General features: G+C 39.7%; 2 protein-coding genes across 3 annotated transcripts in view; one reads left to right on the forward strand and one right to left on the reverse strand.

Moving 5' to 3' along the window:
- LOC146480958 (uncharacterized) overlaps positions 1–22,412 on the reverse strand; it is a 153,859-nt gene that overhangs the window by 36,968 nt on the left and 94,479 nt on the right. The window lies entirely within an intron of this gene.
- Positions 3,368–21,994, forward strand: LOC146480960 (uncharacterized). Of its 2 annotated transcripts, none has more exons than XM_085108648.1 (13): positions 3,368–3,984; positions 10,185–10,248; positions 10,504–10,565; positions 10,775–10,914; positions 13,041–13,137; positions 13,895–14,007; positions 14,996–15,148; positions 15,269–15,376; positions 16,505–16,627; positions 17,923–18,048; positions 18,784–18,949; positions 19,197–19,577; positions 20,475–21,994. In XM_085108648.1, the coding sequence occupies exons 1-13, from the start codon at positions 3,486–3,488 to the stop codon at positions 20,897–20,899; spliced, it is 2,457 nt and encodes an 818-aa protein (XP_084964774.1). In that variant the 5' UTR covers positions 3,368–3,485; the 3' UTR covers positions 20,900–21,994. The 2 variants fall into 2 exon arrangements, with proteins under 2 accessions (XP_084964774.1, XP_084964775.1); XM_085108649.1 differs by having other exon boundaries at positions 10,507–10,565.

A 22,412-nucleotide genomic window follows, 5' to 3' on the forward strand; every position in this document is an offset into this window, starting at 1 on the left:
TCGGCGTGGGTTCTCCACTTTGCGTGAGGTGAAGTGTGATTAATTTGAAAGTCATTTGGCGAATACCCTTTACTTTTGAAATGTCAGCCGTCTCCTCCCCGCTCCCTGTGGGTTAAGGGTAGGAGACGGCTGATATTTCAGACTAACCAAATTTGTGTGTGTGTTTTTTTCCATTCCAAAAGTGTACGCATTCTATTCGTATCTTAAAGTGCTTGCTGATGCCAGGTTTCTTTTTGGTTAGTGAAAGTGAATTAAGCAAACTATTATCGGCTCCGCGCGGCATGCGATCCGTCCTGGGTTTGTAAAACGTTGAAGGGTTTCCGGAAGCAATGAAAGTTCTCTTTAAAAGATTGATGCCTACAATGCAAGTTTTAATTACAAATGAATATAATTATTACTTCAAGAATAAAAGCTCAATTTTATTTGCTTTGAATCCAAGATACTCCTTTTTTAGTCCTGGTCTTGGAATAATTGATTTGCTCAAGCTTTAGTGCCAACCTACCTTCTATATTTAAACATTATTTAGTTTTACTCAGCTCAATTAGCTTTTCAGTTATTCTGAGTAAATATTCTGAGTTAATTAATAAACTCAAGCACATCCGGAACACTGAGTTCTAGCATATGGCGCGCAGTTTGTCTGAAATCAATTATTCTGTCTTGGTAATTATATTTCTGAAGCATGATAACATTTGCTACTATGAGACGATGCGGTTATTTCATGACTGTGATCTCTAATACTATCTATTGTACTCATTTGTACTCAACTCGCTCCAAAGTGTATGCTTACAAGCAGCCGATAGCCACAGCTCGAATTATTATAAGCACTCTTTCTATCCAAGGACAATTTCAGAATGGAACAAACTCGCAAAGGAAATTGTATTGTCCAGTTCACTGGCTGCATTTAAAAACGCAATATTTACATCGACTAAACTTTTTACTTTTTATTTATTTATTTATTTATTTATTTATTTTTTTAGAGCATTGTAACTGATGCTTAGTATTGAGTGACAGACCTACCCGGTAAATAACTAAATAACTAAATAAAAAACAAATGTCATTTCAGAACTGTACCGAGATGTAGTATTTCTTCATCGGCGTCACCTCATACATAACGTGATTAAGTCCTCTCTAGCATTGCAGCAGTTTCTATAACTACCGTTCCCGTTTTCTTTGGGTTTGCTTTCCTATTCTCTGTGATTGGTTGGCTAAACTCGTAACACTTTCTCAACCAATGAGAAGTAAAACAGAAACCAATAGTGATTTGCCCGCACAAGTTTTACCATGTTTGACGTCCGGGGGGGGGGGGGGGGGTACTAAAAAAAAATTAATACGGGGAGGCCCCGCCCCGAGGTCCGACCCCTTACCCTTTTATATACCATTTTTGGCAGAAAAGGTACCCCTTTTGTATACCTTCCATATTGGAAAGTAATGAAAGGCCCTTTTAAATACCTAAATGACAGATTTCCCTACCCTTTCATACACTTCGACTCGTGAAATCCCTACCCTTTCATATATACCTGGAGCGTGAAAAAGGTACCCCTTTCGGGCAGAGCCCCCCCCCCGTATACGCCATTATAGGAAGTACCCCCGGAGTTTGACGCTGGTTACATGTACTCGCTTCGAATTCTGATTGGTTCATTGCTCTGTTTGCGTCTATTGTGGTTGTCCGGCCAGATCTCAGCGAGGCGTTACTGACCATGCCATGATTACAGTGTGGCAACGAAAATTATATCCTACCACCCTTCCCCCATCCTTTTCCAACGAACACAACCTTGAGCAAATGTCTCTTCAAAGCTTCGACAGCACATCAAGATCCCCGCCCTTGGTTACATGCTGGACGGCAAATTGATGCAATGAGTCAGTTTGAACATGATCATGCAGTCGCCGTACCTTTCATGCACCGAACCGAGCGAGCCAAGAGGTACGGCAGTGGCTCCGGACAATACAGTGCTACTGCAGATTTGAATAATCATGACTGATTTAGTGCTGAAATAACCCCTTCAGGCGACTGATGTATCAGAGGATAATGCCCGAGACTGAAAGATTGTCCGAAAACAGTGAAATTTTCACGAGGGCATGTATGAAATTTTGACGACAATCTTTAATCTGAGGCCATTATAAAACAATAAACCATCAAGCCGTGACAGGGGCTTATTTTTCTTACTAGTAAATAAATTTTAACAAGCTGGGAACATGGGATTCAGCAACCAAGATATAAAACTGTGATGTTCATGCTTAGTTTTTCCCGTAAAAAGAGTCGGTCAACAAACACTGTCAAATATGGTCATGGTGCACTTAATATTCGTCGTCCGTAGTCAGCAGACATCCTGCGATATATGTAATTTCGCGTGTAAAAAGATATCGTCTCCAGCTTTTCTGCAATAAAGCTGTGCTTTTTTTTTTTATCAATGTGTTAAATAATAAAACAATTATCCCGCTCAAATCTTGCGGAATATCCCCTGATTTTTCGTCGACAAGTACAGTCAACTCTCGCCTTGCAGACACCTCTCTTGACGGAAACCCCAATAATACGGACAGGAACTACATCCCCGGCAAAAATAAATTACAGACGTTTGACTGAAATAAATTCCCGCTATTACGGACTCTCGCCATTAAGGGCACTAACTCGCGTTTTGTCAAAACGTTTCTGTCTAAACACAGAGCAGGGGCACCCAATGGGAGTTTTCTCTCAGATCCTTTGAAACGCTCTTTTAGGCTATCTGGAGTGCCTTTAAAGCTCTGTAGATTCATTTAAAGCTGCGCTATAATATTTTTATCTGTTCGGTCATTCCAGTGGAACTTGAGTCTTTTCGAAATTACTAGGGCATTTTTGTCCATTTCCCAAAAAACTTAGGTCTTATTTCCTTTCCGAAAATCTTAGCTGACCTTTTTTCGGTACTCGAAACGACATTTTTATCAATCCGAAAACACCAGGCCTTAAATTTCCCATATCACAAAAGTTCGAGGCGAAAATTATTTTCAGAAAATTGTAGGGGATTAAGGGCCTTCTGAACAGATAATTTACCGAAACGATCCGTTCCCCTAACAGAGGGTTTGCGTTCAAGGCGCGGGCCCTCATCTGACAAAAAGTACTGGATCCAATACAAATGTCCTCCTGAAGTTAACCGCTGGTTAAATGGAAAATTACTGTAGGCTCCTTTACATAAATGAACTGTTCTATCAGCTATCCGTTATAATTCTACCAAGACAATCTGTCGGGGTGCTTTGAAAATTGTTCTTAACCTTTTAGTTAAATTACATGTGGATCTTTTTTTATGCATGGCCTCAAAATTGAAACAAATTCAAAGCGCCATTGGTAAGTAAAATTACTGGGATTTTACATGTAATGAGCATGCGCAGTAGCGAGAGTGTTGTTTGCTGGGGGTCCGTCAGCGTTTTCTTCAACCGACACGTGCAAGAGGAAAAACTTTTGACGATTTATTTGCAATTTTAGTTCAAATTTTTAATCAGAAGTGGCTTAAATCATGAGCGATCTTGATGAGGTAGCTGTGAAGAAGCTCAAAGTAGCGGAATTGAGAGCAGAGCTACAAAGCCGAGGTCTAGATTCGAAAGGAAACAAACCCGTTCTTGTTGAGCGCTTGCTCGAGGCGATTTCCAAGGTCGACGTCGCCGAGGCAAATGGCGACCAAGCTATGGAAGAAACAGCACAGGAGCCAACAGAAGAGGCTGCAGAAACGGAAGAAGAAACTCCTGCCCAAGAAAGTGAGCCCGATGTCGAAACTGAGGTTCAAAAAGTAGCAGAAGTAACCGGAGATAACGAAACCGTTTCCGAGGAGCCTGCCGAGGTTGTCGCTGCCGATCCTGCGCCCGCCGAGGAAAAGCCTTTGGAAAAACCTGCGGAGATTGCCTCTGAACCGACTCCTCAAGAAGAAGTAGCTGCAGAGAAACAAGAAGATGACAGTAAAGCCGAGGAACCAATGGAGACTAGTCAAGAAATTCCATCGACGAACCAAGCATCTGAAGGTTGGTGTAGGAAAAATAAGCTTATTGAACTAATTTGCATAAAATTGTGTTTTCAAATCTTGAAATTGATCTCGTCAATTTATTCGATTTTAGATAAGTATGGTAACGCAAGCTTGAGTCATGTTGTGAAATAAAGTAGCTTTGCTAATTCGTCCGTTTTCTGTCTTAAAAATTTGCGCCCTTCTGTTACAAATTAGCGGCAAAAAGTTTGAAATGCCGTTGACTTGAAAAGATTGTAAGCTTATCTTTCGGTAATGATGTGAATAATTTATCAAGACTCGACAGTTTCGTCAGTGTGCGTTTGTTTAAACCCTACAGTGAATGACATGCAGTGGTTTAATAACTTCGTAGTACTGTACTTTTTAAACTGCTTGGGAGTTTTGGGAGATTTCATTTATACAATTTACTGTTTAATGGCAGAAACCGATAACTAAAAAGTAACAAATATCTAAAATAGCAATAATCATAATCTTTAAAGATGAATTGACAGTGGATTGTGAACCTGAAATACTAGCCCTTCAGGCATAATTTAGCACTGAGCTAGCTGTTTTGGATTTGTAGTAACTGCAAACTCATGGGGAGAAGGGAGAATTCTGGCTTTAAATTTTCCAGTTATATTGCAAGAATAATATGTACTTGTCAACATGTGTAGGAGTTCTGAATGAGAAAATATTTGGCTCAATGTCATTAGAGTTGGATAGATCATATCATGACATACTTTTGATACAGCTAGGTCTGTGTGCTAGGATAGAGAGCCACATGGTTTCCTCCCTGGCCCAATCTACAATCTTGGACAGATCAAATGAAAAATTAAGACCACCCCTCCTCCCCATTTCAATGATGGAAAAATGGCGCATTTTGCTTTGCGCGCGAAATCATCATTGAATTTGGGGGGAGGGGGGGTTTAATTTCTCATTTTATTCTGTCCAAGATTGTCCGACGTTCACACTGACGTTACCAGTAGCTTCATAGGTCAAATACTATAAGATGAAACCTGCAATCACGCTTTTTAAACTAAACCTAGCGCAAAGAAACTTAACCACACGAAAACAGCGGTCCTGTGTGGAAATGAAAACATCACATAAGTACTGTATTTAAAAGGAAATCTTGATAAAGTGTGTGTCGTGTGTATTCTATTAATATGGAGATGAAATAGGCATAGTTGTGTGTCATGACTATTGTCGCATTAGGCTGAGTTATTGCAGCCTTAGTGTTAAAAAATTTTTGCAAGGCAAATAAAGAAGTGGAAAACTGAAAAAGCACCTGTCAGAACACGCTTGTACTCAATTCAAGCTACATTGTAACATTACATTCCAGAGGTATTATGAAGGTACTGGGAAGTGAATTCGTGAATAAAAGACAAGAGAGGCTCTCGTACATGAGATGGAAAACCATTTTCTTTTTCTTTCTTTTTTTTTTTTTTTTTTTTTTTTTGTGCTTACGGGCCAAAGCCCGTGTAAATCAACTAGCTTGCAGCTGTTGAAAAGACTGGTGGAAAACTAGAAAAAAGAAAGAAGGAAAGAAGAAAAGTCTAGAAAGATTAAAAAAAAAAAAGATTATGACGAGGAGACAAGGGGCTCGAACCAGAGGTAACATCTACGTTCAGCACATTGTACGCAATACACGCGCTGAACCCATGTGCTATTGCGTCTACACATTCAAGCTCTTGTGAATTTAAAGTTCTAAAACTGTCTTTGTTTACACTGAAGATCTTGAAACAAGACTGTAAACACTTCATTTTATTGATATTTTTCAATTCTTGAGAAGTTACAACGATTTTCTTATTTGAAAGTCTATATTGGCACGGTTTACAAACTGTTAGCAACGATTTTTCACGATTTACCACGGTTTTGTTGCAGTGAGAGACAAATAAAAGACTTGAATCAAATGTATTTTACTGATAGCCGGAATCGTCCAAAACCGTTTGAAACCGTTCAAAACCAGCCATAAACCGTGCAAAATACATCGTAAACCGTCAATAAAACGTTTGAAGTATCATTCCGGAAACATAGTTCCAGTAGGCGATGGCCGGTCAGTGAGTACTGTGACCCAAGAAGTTAATATTTTAGTCGTTCTCCGTTGTTTTGTATTATGCCGGTGATGCGACCACTCATAGACTGGATAGTTTTATCGATCACCTCCTGAGAAATACCACTGATTGTTCTCTGCACTCTATCACAGAATTCTTCATACGACTCATGTATGATGCCTTCGTTCAAGGCTGTCTTTTTCACGGGCTGTTTTACTGTTTTGGCTAGGATCACCGTCTTGCAGCCAGAGGCGAGTCAATCCCTCGGCAGATCGTTCAAACATGGTGTTAAAGTGTTGGTCAATAAACGATGCAAAATATTTTGCATCCATTTTTTCGTATCTTTCGCAAATTATTGCTCCTCCACCGTGAGTTATTGCTACCATCATCTTGGCAACTTTACCTCCTGTTCCGACTTTACTTCCCTTAGCCAAACACCCTTGGTTTAAACCTTCGGATTTTTTTCGCCATACTCTCCCTTTGGGTGCTCGGGCTTGGTCCATGGGGTTGGTCTTGTAAATAAACGAGACCCCATCTAAGTAAAACGCGATAGTGTCCGTCCAGACACTCTGAGGGTAATTTGATTGCATCCGTCTAGCAAATTCTACTCTTCCCTCTTTGTCGCTTTGACTCATTAGTCCCTTTTTACGAGCCTGCAGGAAGAAGTACCCGTTTCTATTCAACAAACGCCGAACCGTTCGATCAGTGACATGACGCCGAATTCCTGTCCTCTCCATCAGGCGCCGCGAAGAAAATGAACCCTCTTGCTCTCTTAACTCTTCAGTGGTTCTAAGAATCAACGCTTCATGTTCAGGAGTAAGCTTTTTCTTTCTGCCGCTCAAATGTCTCCTGTTCTCATGTACTTCCTTGTATTTTGAGCTCGTTACGCGGTGAACACTTGCTGTCGAGACGTGATTTCAAGCGTTCGGCGATCTCGTTTAATGTGAGATTTGTAGTCATCTTTAGGACTCTGATTGAAGCCTTGTTTCTTCCGATATTCTTTTTCTCGAGGGCATGTTGTCTGAGGATTTTTCAGTACTTTTTGGAAAGTTGTGCCAACAATTGCGTATTTTATTTACTCTCTGTTACCAAAATGTCGCACTTGTAATACCTAAACACAGATACCGCCTTCAGGTTGTGACGCGCGTGACTTCGTCAGACACAGTTGATATAGCCCGATAAATGTGTTGACAAATAATCTACCAATTAGTCACTCCCTTTGTTCTGTCACGTTTAAAGCCGGCTGACAATCTTGGACAGATCAAATGAAAAATTAAGACCACCCCTCCCCCCCATTTCAATGATGGAAAAATGGCGCATTTTGCTTTGCGCGCGAAATCATCATTGAATTTGGGGGGAGGGGGGGTTTAATTTCTCATTTTATTCTGTCCAAGATTGTAGCTTGAAGGCAATAAGTTTTTGATCATATAACCAATTTGAAACTGTTTATAGGTGATTCAGAAGATCATGAGAGAGAGCTATGGTTGTGCCCATGCTATTGCCTGGTATGACCGTCACAAATCTGATGTAACGCTAAACAGTGTCTCAAAACACGTTTCAGATGGTGTTTACTGCATTGTGCTTCAAAATGTGCTTGACCTTTGAACTCTCATTCAATGAAGCAAACCTGTTGTAGAATGTTCAGAATTTCCTTCATTGACAACAGTGCTACCTTTAACAGCACCAACCAAAAGTCATTTGGCAAAGAAAGTTCAGCTTCCAGTTCTCTAAAACGGCTACAGGTTTAGATTTTTGTATATGTCCATCAGGTCAATTGACCACACTGAGAGGACAATATGTGGCCACAACATTCAAATGATTTAAATATGATGCAGTAAACACTCTCTGAAATGATTGAAACATTTGAAACTTAAATGCCAAACACTTTGAACAGTTGAAATGGACAATGCCAAATGCTTCGGACAATCACAATGCATGTTTAAAAATGGGGACAGGTAAAAATACATGGAAAGGATCATTTGGGCACTGATCCTTTGGTCTGTTTGTAAATCTTGTAAATAAATCCTTCTGGAATGGACCAAAAAACCATTGGCCATTAGATAGCTAGTCAAATTGGCCCAACTTTTCAGCTTAACATGGTGGTGGTGTATTTAAGAGCCGAGGTAGTGTACAAGACCATTTTACATGTACTGTAAGCACACTAACATTGCCTATTGCACTTGCAGTACTGCAGAATAATACTATTAATCAATGTTGTTGGTAATTTGGAGTCTGTGTTTTGTGTGTTAGTCTGCATCTTGTTTTATTGATATTGGTTTTGGAGTGGCCATGTCACAGCGTTTGTTTACAAATGTTTGCAGAGAATCGTGGTGGTGGCCTGACAAATTCTTAACTTAAGAGCTCAAAATAAACTATAATAATTATTGGTATACATACATGACGATAAATTGTGCATAATGGCCACCTTACACTTTTTCTTTCAATTTTAATTTAAAGCAAACTTGATCATAGCCCAACTCATCTTCAGTTTGTTAATGTAATTGATAAAAAGTACTTGCAAAAACCTGAGTGGTAGTTTGTCATATAGTATGTGAAATGAATAATTTTCATTCTGGTAAGAAAGACCAGTGGTGGCTAGGTAGAATGGTTAAAAAATTCTGTGGGAACACAGTGCTGTAAATAATGTTTATTGCTTAGCAGGTCATGTTCTTCCAGGCCTTGAATTTGATTGAACATATTGGCTCATTGCTTCACTCAAAACTGTGAGTTCCAGGGCAAATTGGTTGGACAACTGGCATCCAGGATATTTTTTCATGTAGGACATGATCTGTCTGCATTTATGACATGTAAACAGGAATTTGCAATAAGTTAATGGGGTAATTCAGATCACATGGCCATAACAGTTACACAAATCCTTGAGTATTTCAAGTTTTGGATAAGGCAGGAAGAGGCGCTTATGTAGGTGCTTATTTGAACTGGGGTTGGGGTTGAGGAGTGGGGAGGGGATATAAGTTCTCACGCATTGTGGCCAGATGGCCATTTTCGTTTTGCAGTATTTGAATAACATCAAATTTAGATTTTAGCAGTTTCTTCAAAATCAGTCAAGTCTTGCAAGATTTGCAACCTTTTTCTTGCTGCCTGAAGTTTTTTCAAAGTGACATCCGGTAACATGCACAAGATACTTAGTTTGAGCCTATTCGAGGTTTGTGGTATTCAACGTTATTTCAGTATCAAATAGTGGAACATAGCCTGCCTAGGCCACACTTGTGTGTTATTTAAGCAACAAAATGTGGGAATAATGATAATAATATAATAATTTAAAAATTTATAACGCACAAATTAAATGAAGGCGCTCTTAAAACTAAGTTACTCTGTGTATTGCTCATCAGCACCGTCATCATAATTATTCTTTATGCTAATGTTGTGTTTTCACCAGTGTTGCGCCAACTTTGTTCAAAATTCTAGGGACCGCCCTGCATCGCATCAGAGCTGGTCACTTGACACGCTGGATTGTTGTTGGGCAAGCCGCTCGGTGTTTAAGGTAGCAGTTAATCAGTCCAGTTCTGCTGTTCGTGTCAGTTTTACGAACGGGGAAAGCAGGTCTTTCCCAGCGTTATGAAAGACGACGGTCACATGCTGCTTTATTGCAGCTTTTGCCTAGCAGAGCTAGTGCTATGGAGAGCTTTATTTAAACGTGATTGAGAAAACTTAAATGTATTGCAGCAAGAGCTGTTGTGCTGTACCTGTAGATCCGAGGATAGATTCTGAGGATGTGGAAATGTCTTGGACGCAGAAAACAGTTACAGAGAGTTAAAACTTGTCTAACAACCTTTTAAAAGGATTCAAGAAGCAACCACCTGATGATTTGTGAGAGAAATAGTGGATGCAACATACTCGTCATGACAAGGAGTACAGGGTGACAACAGTGGAGACATTAAATAAACACGTCGTAACGGATGAGAATTGAAGATGAAAACTTGGGTAAATTTATTTGAGCCCATCTGGTGGAATGTCTTTCACTGACTGCATACACTGGGTCAAGCTACATGTATAACGTTGAGCTGGAAAAGATTGAATTTGTTGCCAACATCAGAAAAGAGAGACTTAACTTAATTAACTCCCTGAGTCAGGTGTTGCTAGAGCTCTAGAATACATTCAATAATTTTTAGGGAATCTTATTTAATGGAGTATATTTTGATTTCTTTTACAGAGAAGAAAGCAGAAAAGGAGAAAGATGCAGATGATGATGACGTAGAGATTGTCACGGACGCTAGGTAATGCTTTGGCCAGTTGGCTGAGTCTCAAACTGCCTGCTTTAATGCGCAGGATTTAAAGCTTCCTTGCTTAGAAAACAACAAGTTTTAGTCGAGTGTGAGCATGATTTCAAACTTATGATCACTGGAATGACTCTCTATGCTTATATCACCACCAGGAGATTGGTTGAAGAGCAGTTGACGTACAGCATCTGCTAGATGCAGATTGCTGTGAGGATGAAGTCTGAGTTTTCTACATTTTATTTTTCCCTTCAGTAGAGTTGAACCCGGCGAGGAGGAGACTCCGCTTGACGACTCGTTAGTCGTCTTGGACAAATGTAAGTGGAAGCAGCGGCAAGTACATACACTGTACTGCCCATACACTTGTAAAGATTACATTACAGAGGAGCACTTTCAACGAAAATTAAGGCACGATACAAGTAACTTTTAACATAGGGTATGCATGAATGTGCTTGGCTGGTAGAGTTAGGCGCACTTGAAAAGAATTCAGTTTTCACGGTTCTTGTTTTTATTTTTTTATTTGTAGACAACTGCGACCTGCATCTCAAAGTTGCCCCAGATGGTCTGAGTGGGAAACCACTGTCCGACGAAGGATTCTCGTTTCTCCTTGCGGGTGCCAGAGCTACGTGGGGTACGACTAAAGGAAAAGTGTGTTTTGAATGCAAGGTGGGTGTAAACAAGTAATCAGACATTTTGGTGGGTGTGGGTGTCATTTTAGGTCTTTTACTACATGTACTGTAAGAGCTTTAGGATAAGATCCAGTAATTATATATGCCAATCAGATGTTCAAAGTTGTAGGGAATCAACACAATAACGAGTTAAAATGATTTCACATAACAGTGGGGTGCTTATCCTGTTTTGTTGTTGTTGTTTTTCATTTTGCATTTGTTGCATTTTTGTGGTTTCAGCTTCTAAAGCTGAAACCACTATTGTTGTCGTGTTGTGTAAGTAAGTAAGTAAGTAAGTAAGTAAGTAAGTCCATTTTCCGTAAAGGTTCGGAATGCCGACGGTTCACCACGACAGGTTACGAGATCTGAGTCGGCTTTATTCGTACGGAAGATTCAAAATGGCTGCCAGGTCTCTCATTCTCACCAAGGGGGCGGTTTGTGGTTCTTGGAAGGAAAACACAGGTTTTCAATACTGTAAATCAAATGAACAACTTCTAAGGAACACTCGGCTGCTTAAAAAGTCAGTGAGTTCATAGCGAAAAAATTCCTGTTCGAGATTGTGTGAAGTCGAAAACATGTGCGATCGCAAAGTGAGTCCATTTTCCGTCAAGGTTCGGAATGCCGAAAGCTCACCACGACAGGTTACGAGATCTCAGTCGGCTTTATTCGTACGGAAGATCCTTGTATTCAATTCAAAATGGCTGCCGGATCTCTCACGCGTGGATTTTCAAGGTGGCAGTTTGTGGTTCTTGGAAGGAAAACACAGGTTTTCAATACGGTAAATCACAAGAACAACTTCTAAGGAACACTCGGCTGCTTAAAAAGAGGAAATCAGTGAGTTCATAGCGAAGAAATTCCTGTTCGAGAGTGTGTCAAGGCGAAACATGTGCGATCGCAAAACAAGATCTGCAAATCATCACATGAGCTGTAGACGTTCTCGCCAGTGTGTGCTCCTGGAAATCCACTTTACAAAATACTACAGGTTTGAATGTGAATTTTACCGTGCTTTATGTTAAATTGATCGATTTGCCATATTTCAAATAGCTTTGGCGAAATTTTCGAAAAACGTTTTTAGTTTGATACAGTCGAGAAATTGTGCTTTACAATAGTGACTCGCAATTCGCTTGGATCGCTTCACGTAGCTTCACTCGAGGCGAAAATTGTACGAATTTCCTTTTTAGGCGTGAACACAGGTCTGTCTGAATAAATTTTTCAATTAAAAAAGCTTATTGTTTGTTTATCTGTGTGTCTTGATTCACGGCATTTCTTGTGACCATGCGATTTTATGTAAACAGCGATGTAAGCCATGAGAGATCCCAACCATATCTATTTCTGTCCCCTGTGTATTAAAGTGTAAACAAACGATCAAATTACGCTGCACATTTTGGCACTGACTAGAACTGTTCATTAACCCCTCTGAATTTTATATAACATTGCTTTTATACTGCAACTAGACTGCAATATTCTACAAAAATAAGGCAGTAGCCACATACAGTCATAGACTGCCTTTTATCATTTATTGATCTTTGAAGAGATTCCCTTTCATTTTCTTACAATGACCTTTTTTAGGGTCACTCGAACACAGACAATAACTTTTCATTATGGTAGCTGAAACCACATGCACTCCTTCGAGTGCCTATTTTTTTAAATGTGATTTTTGCCAAATTTTGGCACTTAAATTGCACTGATGGGGCTGAAGTACACTGCATGAATTGAGCATTTGATATCAACTATTCCTCTAGAAAACTGCTACAAATAATTATGCAATATGTTTTCATTCAATGATCTTGGAAGTTTGTGAACAACTTTTCTCTTGTGTCAGTTTATTGTACATTTCTTCTTATTATAACATATACATAGTTGAAGTGTGAGAAAGAGTTGACGAGAGCAGCAGGAAGGGCAGCTATGGAGTAAATCTTCCTGATACACACTTCGTTCGCAGCACAGACAGTCCCCACAACTACAGTTGATGTTTTAACGGTGCAGCTACAGCCTTTAATACAGGAGGATGCTTACTAACTGCAGTTTTAAAAGAGAACAAAAGTGCATTTAAGTGGTGGAGGATTATTTTATAAATTCTGAACTCTTTAACACTTTTCTTGTTTCCATTTTTGTGCTACAAAGGTGACGTCGCTTGTGACTGTGGAGTTGCCTGAGTCAGAGGAACCAAAGAATGTTGTGAGACTTGGTTGGTCAACTGACTCTGCCAGTTTGCAGCTTGGTAAGTTTGTGTTATCATACCTTTCAGCCGGGTTCTGAAAGTGTCTTGTAATAATAGGCAACATATTACAGAGCAGCAGACAGAAAGAGCTAAGTCTAAAGGGGTCTTGGGGAGAAATAGAGTGAATGAAGCAGCAAATCATTATCTGCAGGCGGCAAAATTGCTGGGTGCCAGTACATGTCAGAGGAGGGCTGACTGTGCCTTGTAAGTCTAAAACAGTCTAATTCGGCTAATATTTTTTGAGGCTAGGAAAGCTTCTGATAGTCAATTGGAACTGTCAATGTGGTGCAGCTTTAACAAACAAACTGGCTCTCCCAGGAAAGTGGTAGTCTTTTGTTGCCTGTTACTTATTATTTTTTATCTTTGAGTTGCTGCTGGTCTTCACTGCTGTTGTAAAATTACTAATTACTGGTTGGATATTATGAAAGGTGTTCGTCATCGTGGTTTGAAATGATAGCTGAGTTTAATCGTTTGTCTCACGATTGAGTAGTGATCCACATCTATGTGACTCAATCGCGAGACAAATGATTAAACTCAGCTATCAACTAGTTGGTTGTTTGAAAACCAGTTAACGCTAACCTTAGATTAAAACTTATGTGTAGCTACTTCACCTTCCAAACTGCCCATTTTCGGGGAAAAGCAGACTTGTCACCCATTTACAGCTGCTTACCTCTTTAACCTAGCCAGTTACATGTACATGTACCATAAACTAATGAGAAAACTGCATTTTATTTTCTGATACCTGTCTCCCCTTCAGGAGAAGTCAAGAATTCGTATGGATATGATTCCTCTGCCAAGAAAGCTCTTGACTCTGAATTTGCAGAGTATGGGCAGTCATTTGGTGTTGATGATGTAATCGGATGCTATTTAGTAAGTGACAATGTTCCTTTCTAGAAATTGTGCACCAGATAACAGTCCATGTAATGAGGGGAAATTTAACATGCCAGACTTTGCATGTCTTTGTACAATTCCTGTAAAGTCTGGAAACCTTGTCTTTAAGGCTACCCTATACCTTCAGAGGTGTCTCGCGTCCAAGCGATGTAGCACGTCCAGTTTAAACTGTAGATACCTAAACCCCTATGTCAAATTAAAGCTTATAGAGCTGGCTGTCAAACTATACCAAGAATTTTGAAATAAAATGAATTGTCAAATTTTTCTGGACCTCAAAATGCGAGCATCCGAATCACCTTTTTAAAGCTACCAGTCAAAGCTAATTTTGTTTTTCGCTAATTTAATTTGCTCCTCAGTTTCTGGACCCAAAGCGCTAAAAAAGTGTCTGTGTTTTGCCACATTCAATCGCAATGAAGAGTTATAGAACATTTTCGAAATAGGATGAAAAAGAGCTGGAGTGATCATACAAAAATCACTCTCGGAGAAAAAATATTTTGGAAGAAAAAATTCCAGTTTTTGTCGTTTATATGTTAAGCTAGCTACTGTCCAAATTTGAAGGCAAACAAACAAATTCTCTTTGAAGTGGCTCCTTTAAGTGAAAAAATTGATTCGAGAAAACAGCACTAAAAATTCGGCAATTCATTTTGTTTCAAAATTCTTGGTTTAGTTTGATAGCCATCTCTATAAGCTTTAATTTGACATAGGGTGTAGGTATCTACAGTTTAAACCAGATGCGCTACATTGCTTGGACACGAGACACCTCTGAAGACACCTCTGAAGGTATAAGGTAACCTTTTAGTACAATCCCCATCTTTCATTGCATTTGTCACGTTAGTAATCCAGTTTAGTTGGGTTTTGGAATAGAGGCTTCTCTCATATCTGGATTGCAGTCCAACGTTTGCCTCTTTTTGTTTTAATTTTATAAGTTTTTCATTGTCTAAATCCTACTGTTACTTTGATATTCTAGGACTTGGAAAGTGAGCCAAAGACAGTTTCATTCACCAAGAATGGTGAAGACCTTGGAGTGGCATTTGAACTGACAGAAGATTTGGAAGATAAAGCACTGTTCCCACACATACTCATAAAGAATGCTGAGTTCACTGTGAACTTTGGATCCCAGGTACAGCTGTGTGACATTATTTTCAAGAAAGCAGCTTTGTTTTGGACTCTGTTTAATGATGGAAACTGATAACTGAAAATTTGTTAATTGTTTTATGACCCTGTTTATTTGTCTGTGAAGGAAGAGCCTTGGTTCCCAGCAAAGGAAGGGTACATGTTCATGCAGGCTCTTGGTGAAGAATCGTTGGTTCATGGCACAAGAGGACCAGCCACTAAGAAGGAATGTGAGGTGAGTAGTGGATTTTTTACTTGATTAATGTATCAACTTTTGTCATCAAGGGATTGTAATTGAATTCAGCGTAATTTTCTCCTCGTGCAGTAAGGTCAAGTATGATAAACACACAGTAAATCAATGCTTTACTCTGTTAACTTTAAACTCGTCACCAGCTGATGAGCATGGGAACTGGTGCCACTAAGGTTGGCAGCGGGCTTTGGGCGACATACACTAGTTTTTGCAGCATCTTGCATGTTGGTTTATGGCCTATTTAAAGTTGAAGGATAGAGTCGACCAGTACCTTTTGCAGTGTCTCACGTTATTGGCCTAGAGAACAAAAGAACGAACAAGAAAACAGTGCTCTCAACCCTAAATAACAATGCAGCTACAGGTTTTAAGGGTACAGCGAAAATATAGCTTTTGAAAGGTGCAGGTCCAGTGGGGGTGTAAGCATTTCAGGCAAGTTATCCATGGCAAGCCTTGCAGTGGAAACCACTCTTGCAGGCAGCCATCAACTGGTACTACTTTCACACTGAAAAGGAATTTAGTGGAAAATATTCAACTTACCCATACTCACTCTCACTGCAACCCACAAACAAGTATAAGGGAGGAAAGGCTGAGAGCAAGAACCAGTTCAAACTACAGTGCAAAGGCAGTGAAAGTCATGAGACAAGTTTGCCCCTGAGATAATGACAGCCTTGTGTGTCTTGATGCTGAAGACATCATGATGCATAATTAATATAATTATAAAAAAGAAGTTCTTTCCGACTGATGTACAGTAGAACCTTTCATAAGCAGAAACCCCCTGGGGTCAGAAAAAGTGCTCGCTTAAGAGAGGTGTTCACTTTTGGTAGGTTAAAATTGTAGTGTTTGTATGTAGCTGAGAACATGACCAAGTGTCTGCTTACACAAGGTGTCAGCATGTGGTAGGTGTCCTTTGCAGAGGTTCAACTGTATGACCAGTCTGCTTAAATTAGCAATTGCAACCTGTTGGACCAGTCCATTATTAATGAACTTAATGTAAATAAATAAATAAATAAATAAATAAATAAATAAATAAATAAATAAATAAAGTTGTTGTTGTTGTTAGATTTAAGCTATACAGTGTATTTCTATGCCAAATGACTTATTTCCTCGTTGTAGGTGATCATGATGGTCGGTCTGCCTGGTTCAGGGAAGACAACATGGGTGAACAAACAAGTCAGTGATAACCCAGACAAGAAATACAATGTCCTTGGTACCAACTCTATCATGGAGAAGATGAAGGTATAGTACTAAAAACAAAATAGTTTCAGGTGTTATATTAATTTTAGTCCGTTCAGTGTGTTTTTGGTTTGAGTTCACATTTCCAAAATTTTGCTTAAAGTTCCATTGTTCCGGTGAACAAAGTATTACCTGATTCGCTCTGTTGAAAAGTTAATGCTTGAAACGCCAGCACTCGATTCTATATCTGGTGGCCAATTTATGTTTAGTTTTAATCAACTCTGTTGATAAACCAAACATTTGTTATTATCTGAAAGGTTAAACGAAAATATTCGTCTGTTGTGTGGTACTCATAAAAGTTGAATAAAAGGTGGAGAGGTGCCAAAAATTATAAAAAACATTCTAGACATTTTGGACTTACCCCTTTCTCAGTGGCAGGGTTAAGTCTGAAATGGCTAGAATGTTTTTCAAATTTTTGGCACTTCTCCACCTTTTACTCAACTTTTATAAAAGTATTGTATTCTAGAGTGTGTGTTATTTATAAGGACATCAAATCTTCTGGTTTTGAAATAAAGAAGTGATAAATCTGTTAAATGATCCTCACTTGTGAACAAACTTAATGCACAAATTTATTGAAGGACAAAAAAGCCAAAAAAAAAATAGTAATAATAAATTATTACCCTATTTATTTGATTAACCACCTGGGAGCTTATTTAATTTTGGGTCCATGAAGGTGGGCGTTTATTCGAGGGTGGGCGCTTATTATTTTCCCAACATTTTTAGCAAGTGATGACATTTTTAGAGAATAACAAAACAAGGGGTAATGTTTATTTTGCTTCAACAAGACAAAACAAAGTGCAAAATCTAACGTAAACAATATAAAAGTTCATTGACTACCGTATCTAAAACCAATAACACAACTGACGCCCTCTTACTTCACACTGGGCTAGTACAGAAATATTTTTGTTGGAAGGGGGTGGGATGGGCGCTTATTCGAGGGTGGGTGCTTATTAGCATTTTGGGCTTTCAGGGTGGGCACTTATTTGAAGGTGGGCGGTTAATTGAATAAATAAGGCATTGATAAGTTTTGCAAGTAGTACACAATTATATTTATATGTATAACTAGCTTTTTCAGTTGTAATCAATTCTGTGTCAGGGCCTCGACAAACTAGAGAAAAAGTTGTAGACGACTATGCATATTTGGCAACAATTAGTGCTCGATAGAGCTTTTCCGTATTCTAAAGGCTGAAATGATGGGTATTTTTTTTTTAATCGGCCTTGTCTGTCAAGGCCCTCAGTGATCTATTTAGGGAAATCCTTTAGCTTATTCCAAAGCTTAACTGTTACGTATTTGACAGATCATGGGCGTGGCCAGGAAGCGAGATGTGGGTGGTTACAGTAAGTTGATGGACAAGGCGGCCAAATGCCTGCATCGCTTGTTTGAGCTTGCTCCCAGTAAGAAGAGAAACTACATTCTGGATCAGGTAAAATATTATGTGTATACTATTATACAAGTCGGCAGAGCTGTCAGGTAGGGCTGTACCTGTTACATCTGTTACGGCTGAACCTTGAAGTTACGGCTGATCTTGACGGTTTTACCTGGGTCATTTTACTTGGAAAATAACAAGACTGTTACGGGTGAGAAGATCAATGTAATGCAGCCAATAACTTATTAAAGTTCTGTGTGTTTGAAGTAGAATCAAGCTTGAAGCCTGCAATTGTTGAAAATAATCTTGGGAAGATTTCAAGTTCTACCTTGATTACACTTTCCTCCCCTCCCCTGTTTCAATGTTGAGTCTAAAAAGTGAATGTTGACACGAATATGGATTGTTGGGAATCCAACATTGAACATTGTCGCCTTGTTGAGTAACCTTCTCAAAAAGATTTGTCGATGATTGTAGTTAACTCAACTGAAATCTGTTTCCTCTGCATCGCTCTGTTGATTGAAGCAGTTTGATGATGGGTAGCACAACCCTCTTGTAGTGTTTCAGTTTTCCTTCCCCTGACCATATTAGAGTTTCCATTTTTGTTATTTTGTATGTGTTAATTTTTATGGCTCTTGATTTACTATTTTTAAGAATTTAGAAGATATTGAATTTAAATGGCGCCTTCTCCCTTCCCTGTAGATCAATATTTAGTCAGTTGATATTTGTTTCCTGTAGCAACAAGATTTGTATATCCTTTGTTAAACTAATTTGTGTGATTATCCTCTTTTTTAGACCAATGTGTACCTTTCAGCTCAGAAAAAGAAGATTCGGCCTTTTGAAGGATTCAACAGGAGGGCAATAGTTTGCATTCCCACTCAGGAGGAGCTGAAAAAGAGGACTGAAGATAGAAAGAAGGAAGGCATTGAGCTTCCTGAGAATGCTGTCAGTGACATGAAAAGTAGGTTTTTATTTACAAAAGTGTAAATTACACCAACTGCAATCAATTTTTTCAACCAATCATAGTATGGTTTAGAGTGTGTTTTATTGTTCGGCTCCTCCAACCTTGCCACCTTGAAAACACCATACATGTAGCAGGACCTGTTGTAATCTAGTCTCACATTTGAGCAAGAGGATAAGAGGGTTATCTGAACCATTGCAGCTACAAATAATTGTTAATGTTTTTCAACATTGCTTGCCCTCCCCAGTGAGTTTCACTCTACCCAAAGTTGGAGAATTCTTTGAGGAAGTTGTGTATGCTGATGAGCCAGAAAGCAAAGCGAAAACCATTGTGGACGAATACATCAAAGAAGGCCGCAGCTACAGAAGCCGCTCTGGCTCCGGCTCTGAACCTCCTTTCAAACGCTCGAGATTTGAGGACAGACCACGACATGGTGGAGGCTACAATAGGGACAGAGGCTACGATGACCGGGGAGGCTACAGGCGTGGTGGTGGTGGCGGTGGTTCCTACCAGAGGTTTGGTGGAGGGCGACCCTATCATGGCCATGGAGGAGGTGGCGGTGGATACCGTGGAGGACGTGGAGGAGGAGGGTACCATGACAGAAGGGACCATCGTGGTGGAGGAAGAGGTATTATATTGACTATGATTGTTACAGAAGTTGATGTTCCAGTATGGCTTAGTTCCTTCTACCCCGCTGAGGAATAGGGTTGGGTTCCAGTATAGTCCGTTAAGTTGTCAAGCATAATCAGCAACTTTTGTTATGTACTGGTATCTTTCTAGACTTAAAAATTGTGGTGCTATTTCTTTGCTGTACAAGATGGTTCTAACCATTGCGTGGGTCGGCAAAATCCTGAAGTCTGGCCTATCAAATGAAAGCTACTAAGCAGTACTTTCTTGTGATGCTGTGTACATGACATGACATGATATCTTCATTTGAATAGGGTAGCACCTTCAGCTAATTTACAATGAAATTACTGTTATCAACGGAGGCCCTATGTACAAATAATATTATACACTAAAAAAATCAATAAACTATAGCTTAAATTATATGCAGAGAAAAAAAAAAACAAATAAACTAATAATAAGCTAATTCACAAATTACGCTTATATACAATACAGCCATGATAATAAAACTACTTCCATATGTACTGCACTGTACATGTAAAAGTCGTGTATAAGAGTAGAAGTCATCGTACCATCAACATCAGTCTAACCAGCAGCAGAGGCTGCGCTATCAACAAAACTACAGCCAACAGCACTACAACGACTTCTACATGACTACGCTGTACAAGGTGGTGCTAACTCTTGGGTCAGTCTGGGTATAAAATTCTAAAGTCAGTGTGACCATTCAAATAGAGTCGTGTGAAAGCTACATATCAAGTAGTACAGTACTTTCCTGTGGTATTATTTATTATTTTCAGTGGCAGTAATGTCTAATTTCGCTGTGTATCTTGTTTTCCAGATCACTGCATAGGCATCTCTAGTTAATGGAAGGTCTACTTATTTTGTTTCCTTTCTTTGTCAGGTGGTGGTTATGGTGGTGGAAGTTATGGTGGCAGCGGAGGCTATCGTCAGCATCAGTCATCGTACCGCCAACATCAGTCTAACCAGCAGCAGAGGCCGCGCTACCAGCAAAACTACAGCCAACAGAACTACAATCAACAACAACAAGTAAGCACCCAATCGTATAACCAGCCACAACAGCAGCAGCAGCAGCAACAACAACAACAGCAGTACGGCTCGGCTGCATCGTACAACCAGTACTACAACTACAATCAGGGTTACCAGGCAGGATACCAGCAGACTGGCTATGCACAACAGCAACAGTACGGCCAATCTGCACAGGCACAGCAACCTGCAGCTTACCAGAATTACCAGAATTATTACACAGGTTACCAACAGCAACAGCAAACGGGGTACGGCAACTATGGCGGTACTGGGTATCAGTAGACCCCATGGAATCATTACTTCGAGCCAAAAACAGTGCACTGTTTATTGTATTGTAGTAGTAGGGGTTAGAGATATAGGTGTATACAGATAGTTTAGTTGTGTTTTTTGTAGTTGTCCTCTGGGTGGGAAGGGTGTAAGGTTCCTGGGGAGGGGTTACAATAGTGTTACTGTAGCAGATTGTAGCTGTAAAGGAGACGGTTTCTACTGAAAGCCTTATCCGAGATTTTAACTGTGTAAATTTTTTTATGTTGTCAGTGCTTGTACTTAAAGATCCCGATTCTGATAATTTTTCTACCACACCCGCCGTTCTCTATGAGCTGGTCTATTCGATTGTTTTACACTGTGTGTTTAAGATTTAAAGCTTTGCTCTTAAGCTAAGCTCCATCGTGTTGAAGAGTACAGTTATTACCACTGTGCTCATCCAGTTCTACTTTCGTGCGTTGCGGATGTTACCTTAGTTCATGTCTCTACCCCTTTAGAAAGTCGTAGTGTAGAGCTTTTGTAACTCGTTTGTTTTAATTTTACCAGGAACACAATTTTATGAACGTTTTCCTCGTTTGTACAGCTATCCAGTCGTGTGTCTCTAGACTGCAAGGGCTGCCTTTTCCCAGTTTCTAGCCTAGGTGCTTTGATTGTGGGATAGGCTCGATTACCAGCTCGCTGTTCGGGATATGCAGGAGCGGCGGAAATCGAGCCTAATTGTGGGACCAAAGAACAGAGACGTTCTTTCCTCGAAAGTGATGTTGATCCCCCACAATCCTTTGTTCCCCGAGTGCATGAAACAGGTCATCTAAAGTTACGCTGTTCGTATTGTTGCACTTGTCCGGCTTTTGACTAATCGCTTTACGATCCACGAAGGACTGCCTTCCTGTCTTGTTATGAACTTAGTACAGTTCGTTCTTTTTATGTACAACTCGTTTTCTTGTTTCGTTATTGGAAACACTTTGGTTTTTCGATGTTTAAATTTTGCCATTGGCTCAAAGGCTCTCGAGCATGAACTGACTTGTGTTTGGATAACTGTATGTATATCTGATGATTTTAATCAAAATTTACTTGTTGTAAGAGACCTGTTATATTAAACAGAAATATCTTTTACATTGTTCTCGTTTGTCACTGGGTCTTCTTGAGCTGTTGTCACCAGTCGGGGCGACCAAAAGAATAAACAATGGAACAGTGCCCCCAGCCTTAAAAATAATGCAGCTACAGATTATCAGGGTGCAGTGAAAAAAGAGCTTTTAAAAGGTACAGGTATACAGACCTTAACTGGATAGAGTTATCCGCTCTTTGGACAACCGAGGCCAGTCATTTCAAAATCAGCGCACCGGTTTTTCCGGTTTGTCACTGCTAGCACTGGAAACGCAAAGTTGCAGCGTCTACCAGCATCTTCGCTGCTGGCCATTTTGAATAAATCGAGGACCCCGGTTGTCATTAACAGGCATGCGCGACAGTTTGAGTCCTTACCTTGATTAATAAATGCACTTGAAAACATTGTGCTTTTTCCATTTCCCATAAA

This window comes from Pavona decussata, unplaced genomic scaffold, assembly GCF_977016875.1.
Source record: "Pavona decussata unplaced genomic scaffold, jaPavDecu1.1 SCAFFOLD_51, whole genome shotgun sequence".
NCBI classification, from domain to species: domain Eukaryota; kingdom Metazoa; phylum Cnidaria; class Anthozoa; order Scleractinia; family Agariciidae; genus Pavona; species Pavona decussata.

Coding starts and splice junctions, on each gene's coding strand:
- LOC146480960 (XM_085108648.1), top strand. CDS start 3,486: ATGAGCGATCTTGATGAGGTAGCTGTGAAGAAGCTCAAAGTAGCGGAA. Junction 3,985..10,184: donor GACGAACCAAGCATCTGAAG/GTTGGTGTAGGA, acceptor TTTCTTTTACAG/AGAAGAAAGCAGAAAAGGAG. Junction 14,008..14,995: donor ATGTAATCGGATGCTATTTA/GTAAGTGACAAT, acceptor TTGATATTCTAG/GACTTGGAAAGTGAGCCAAA.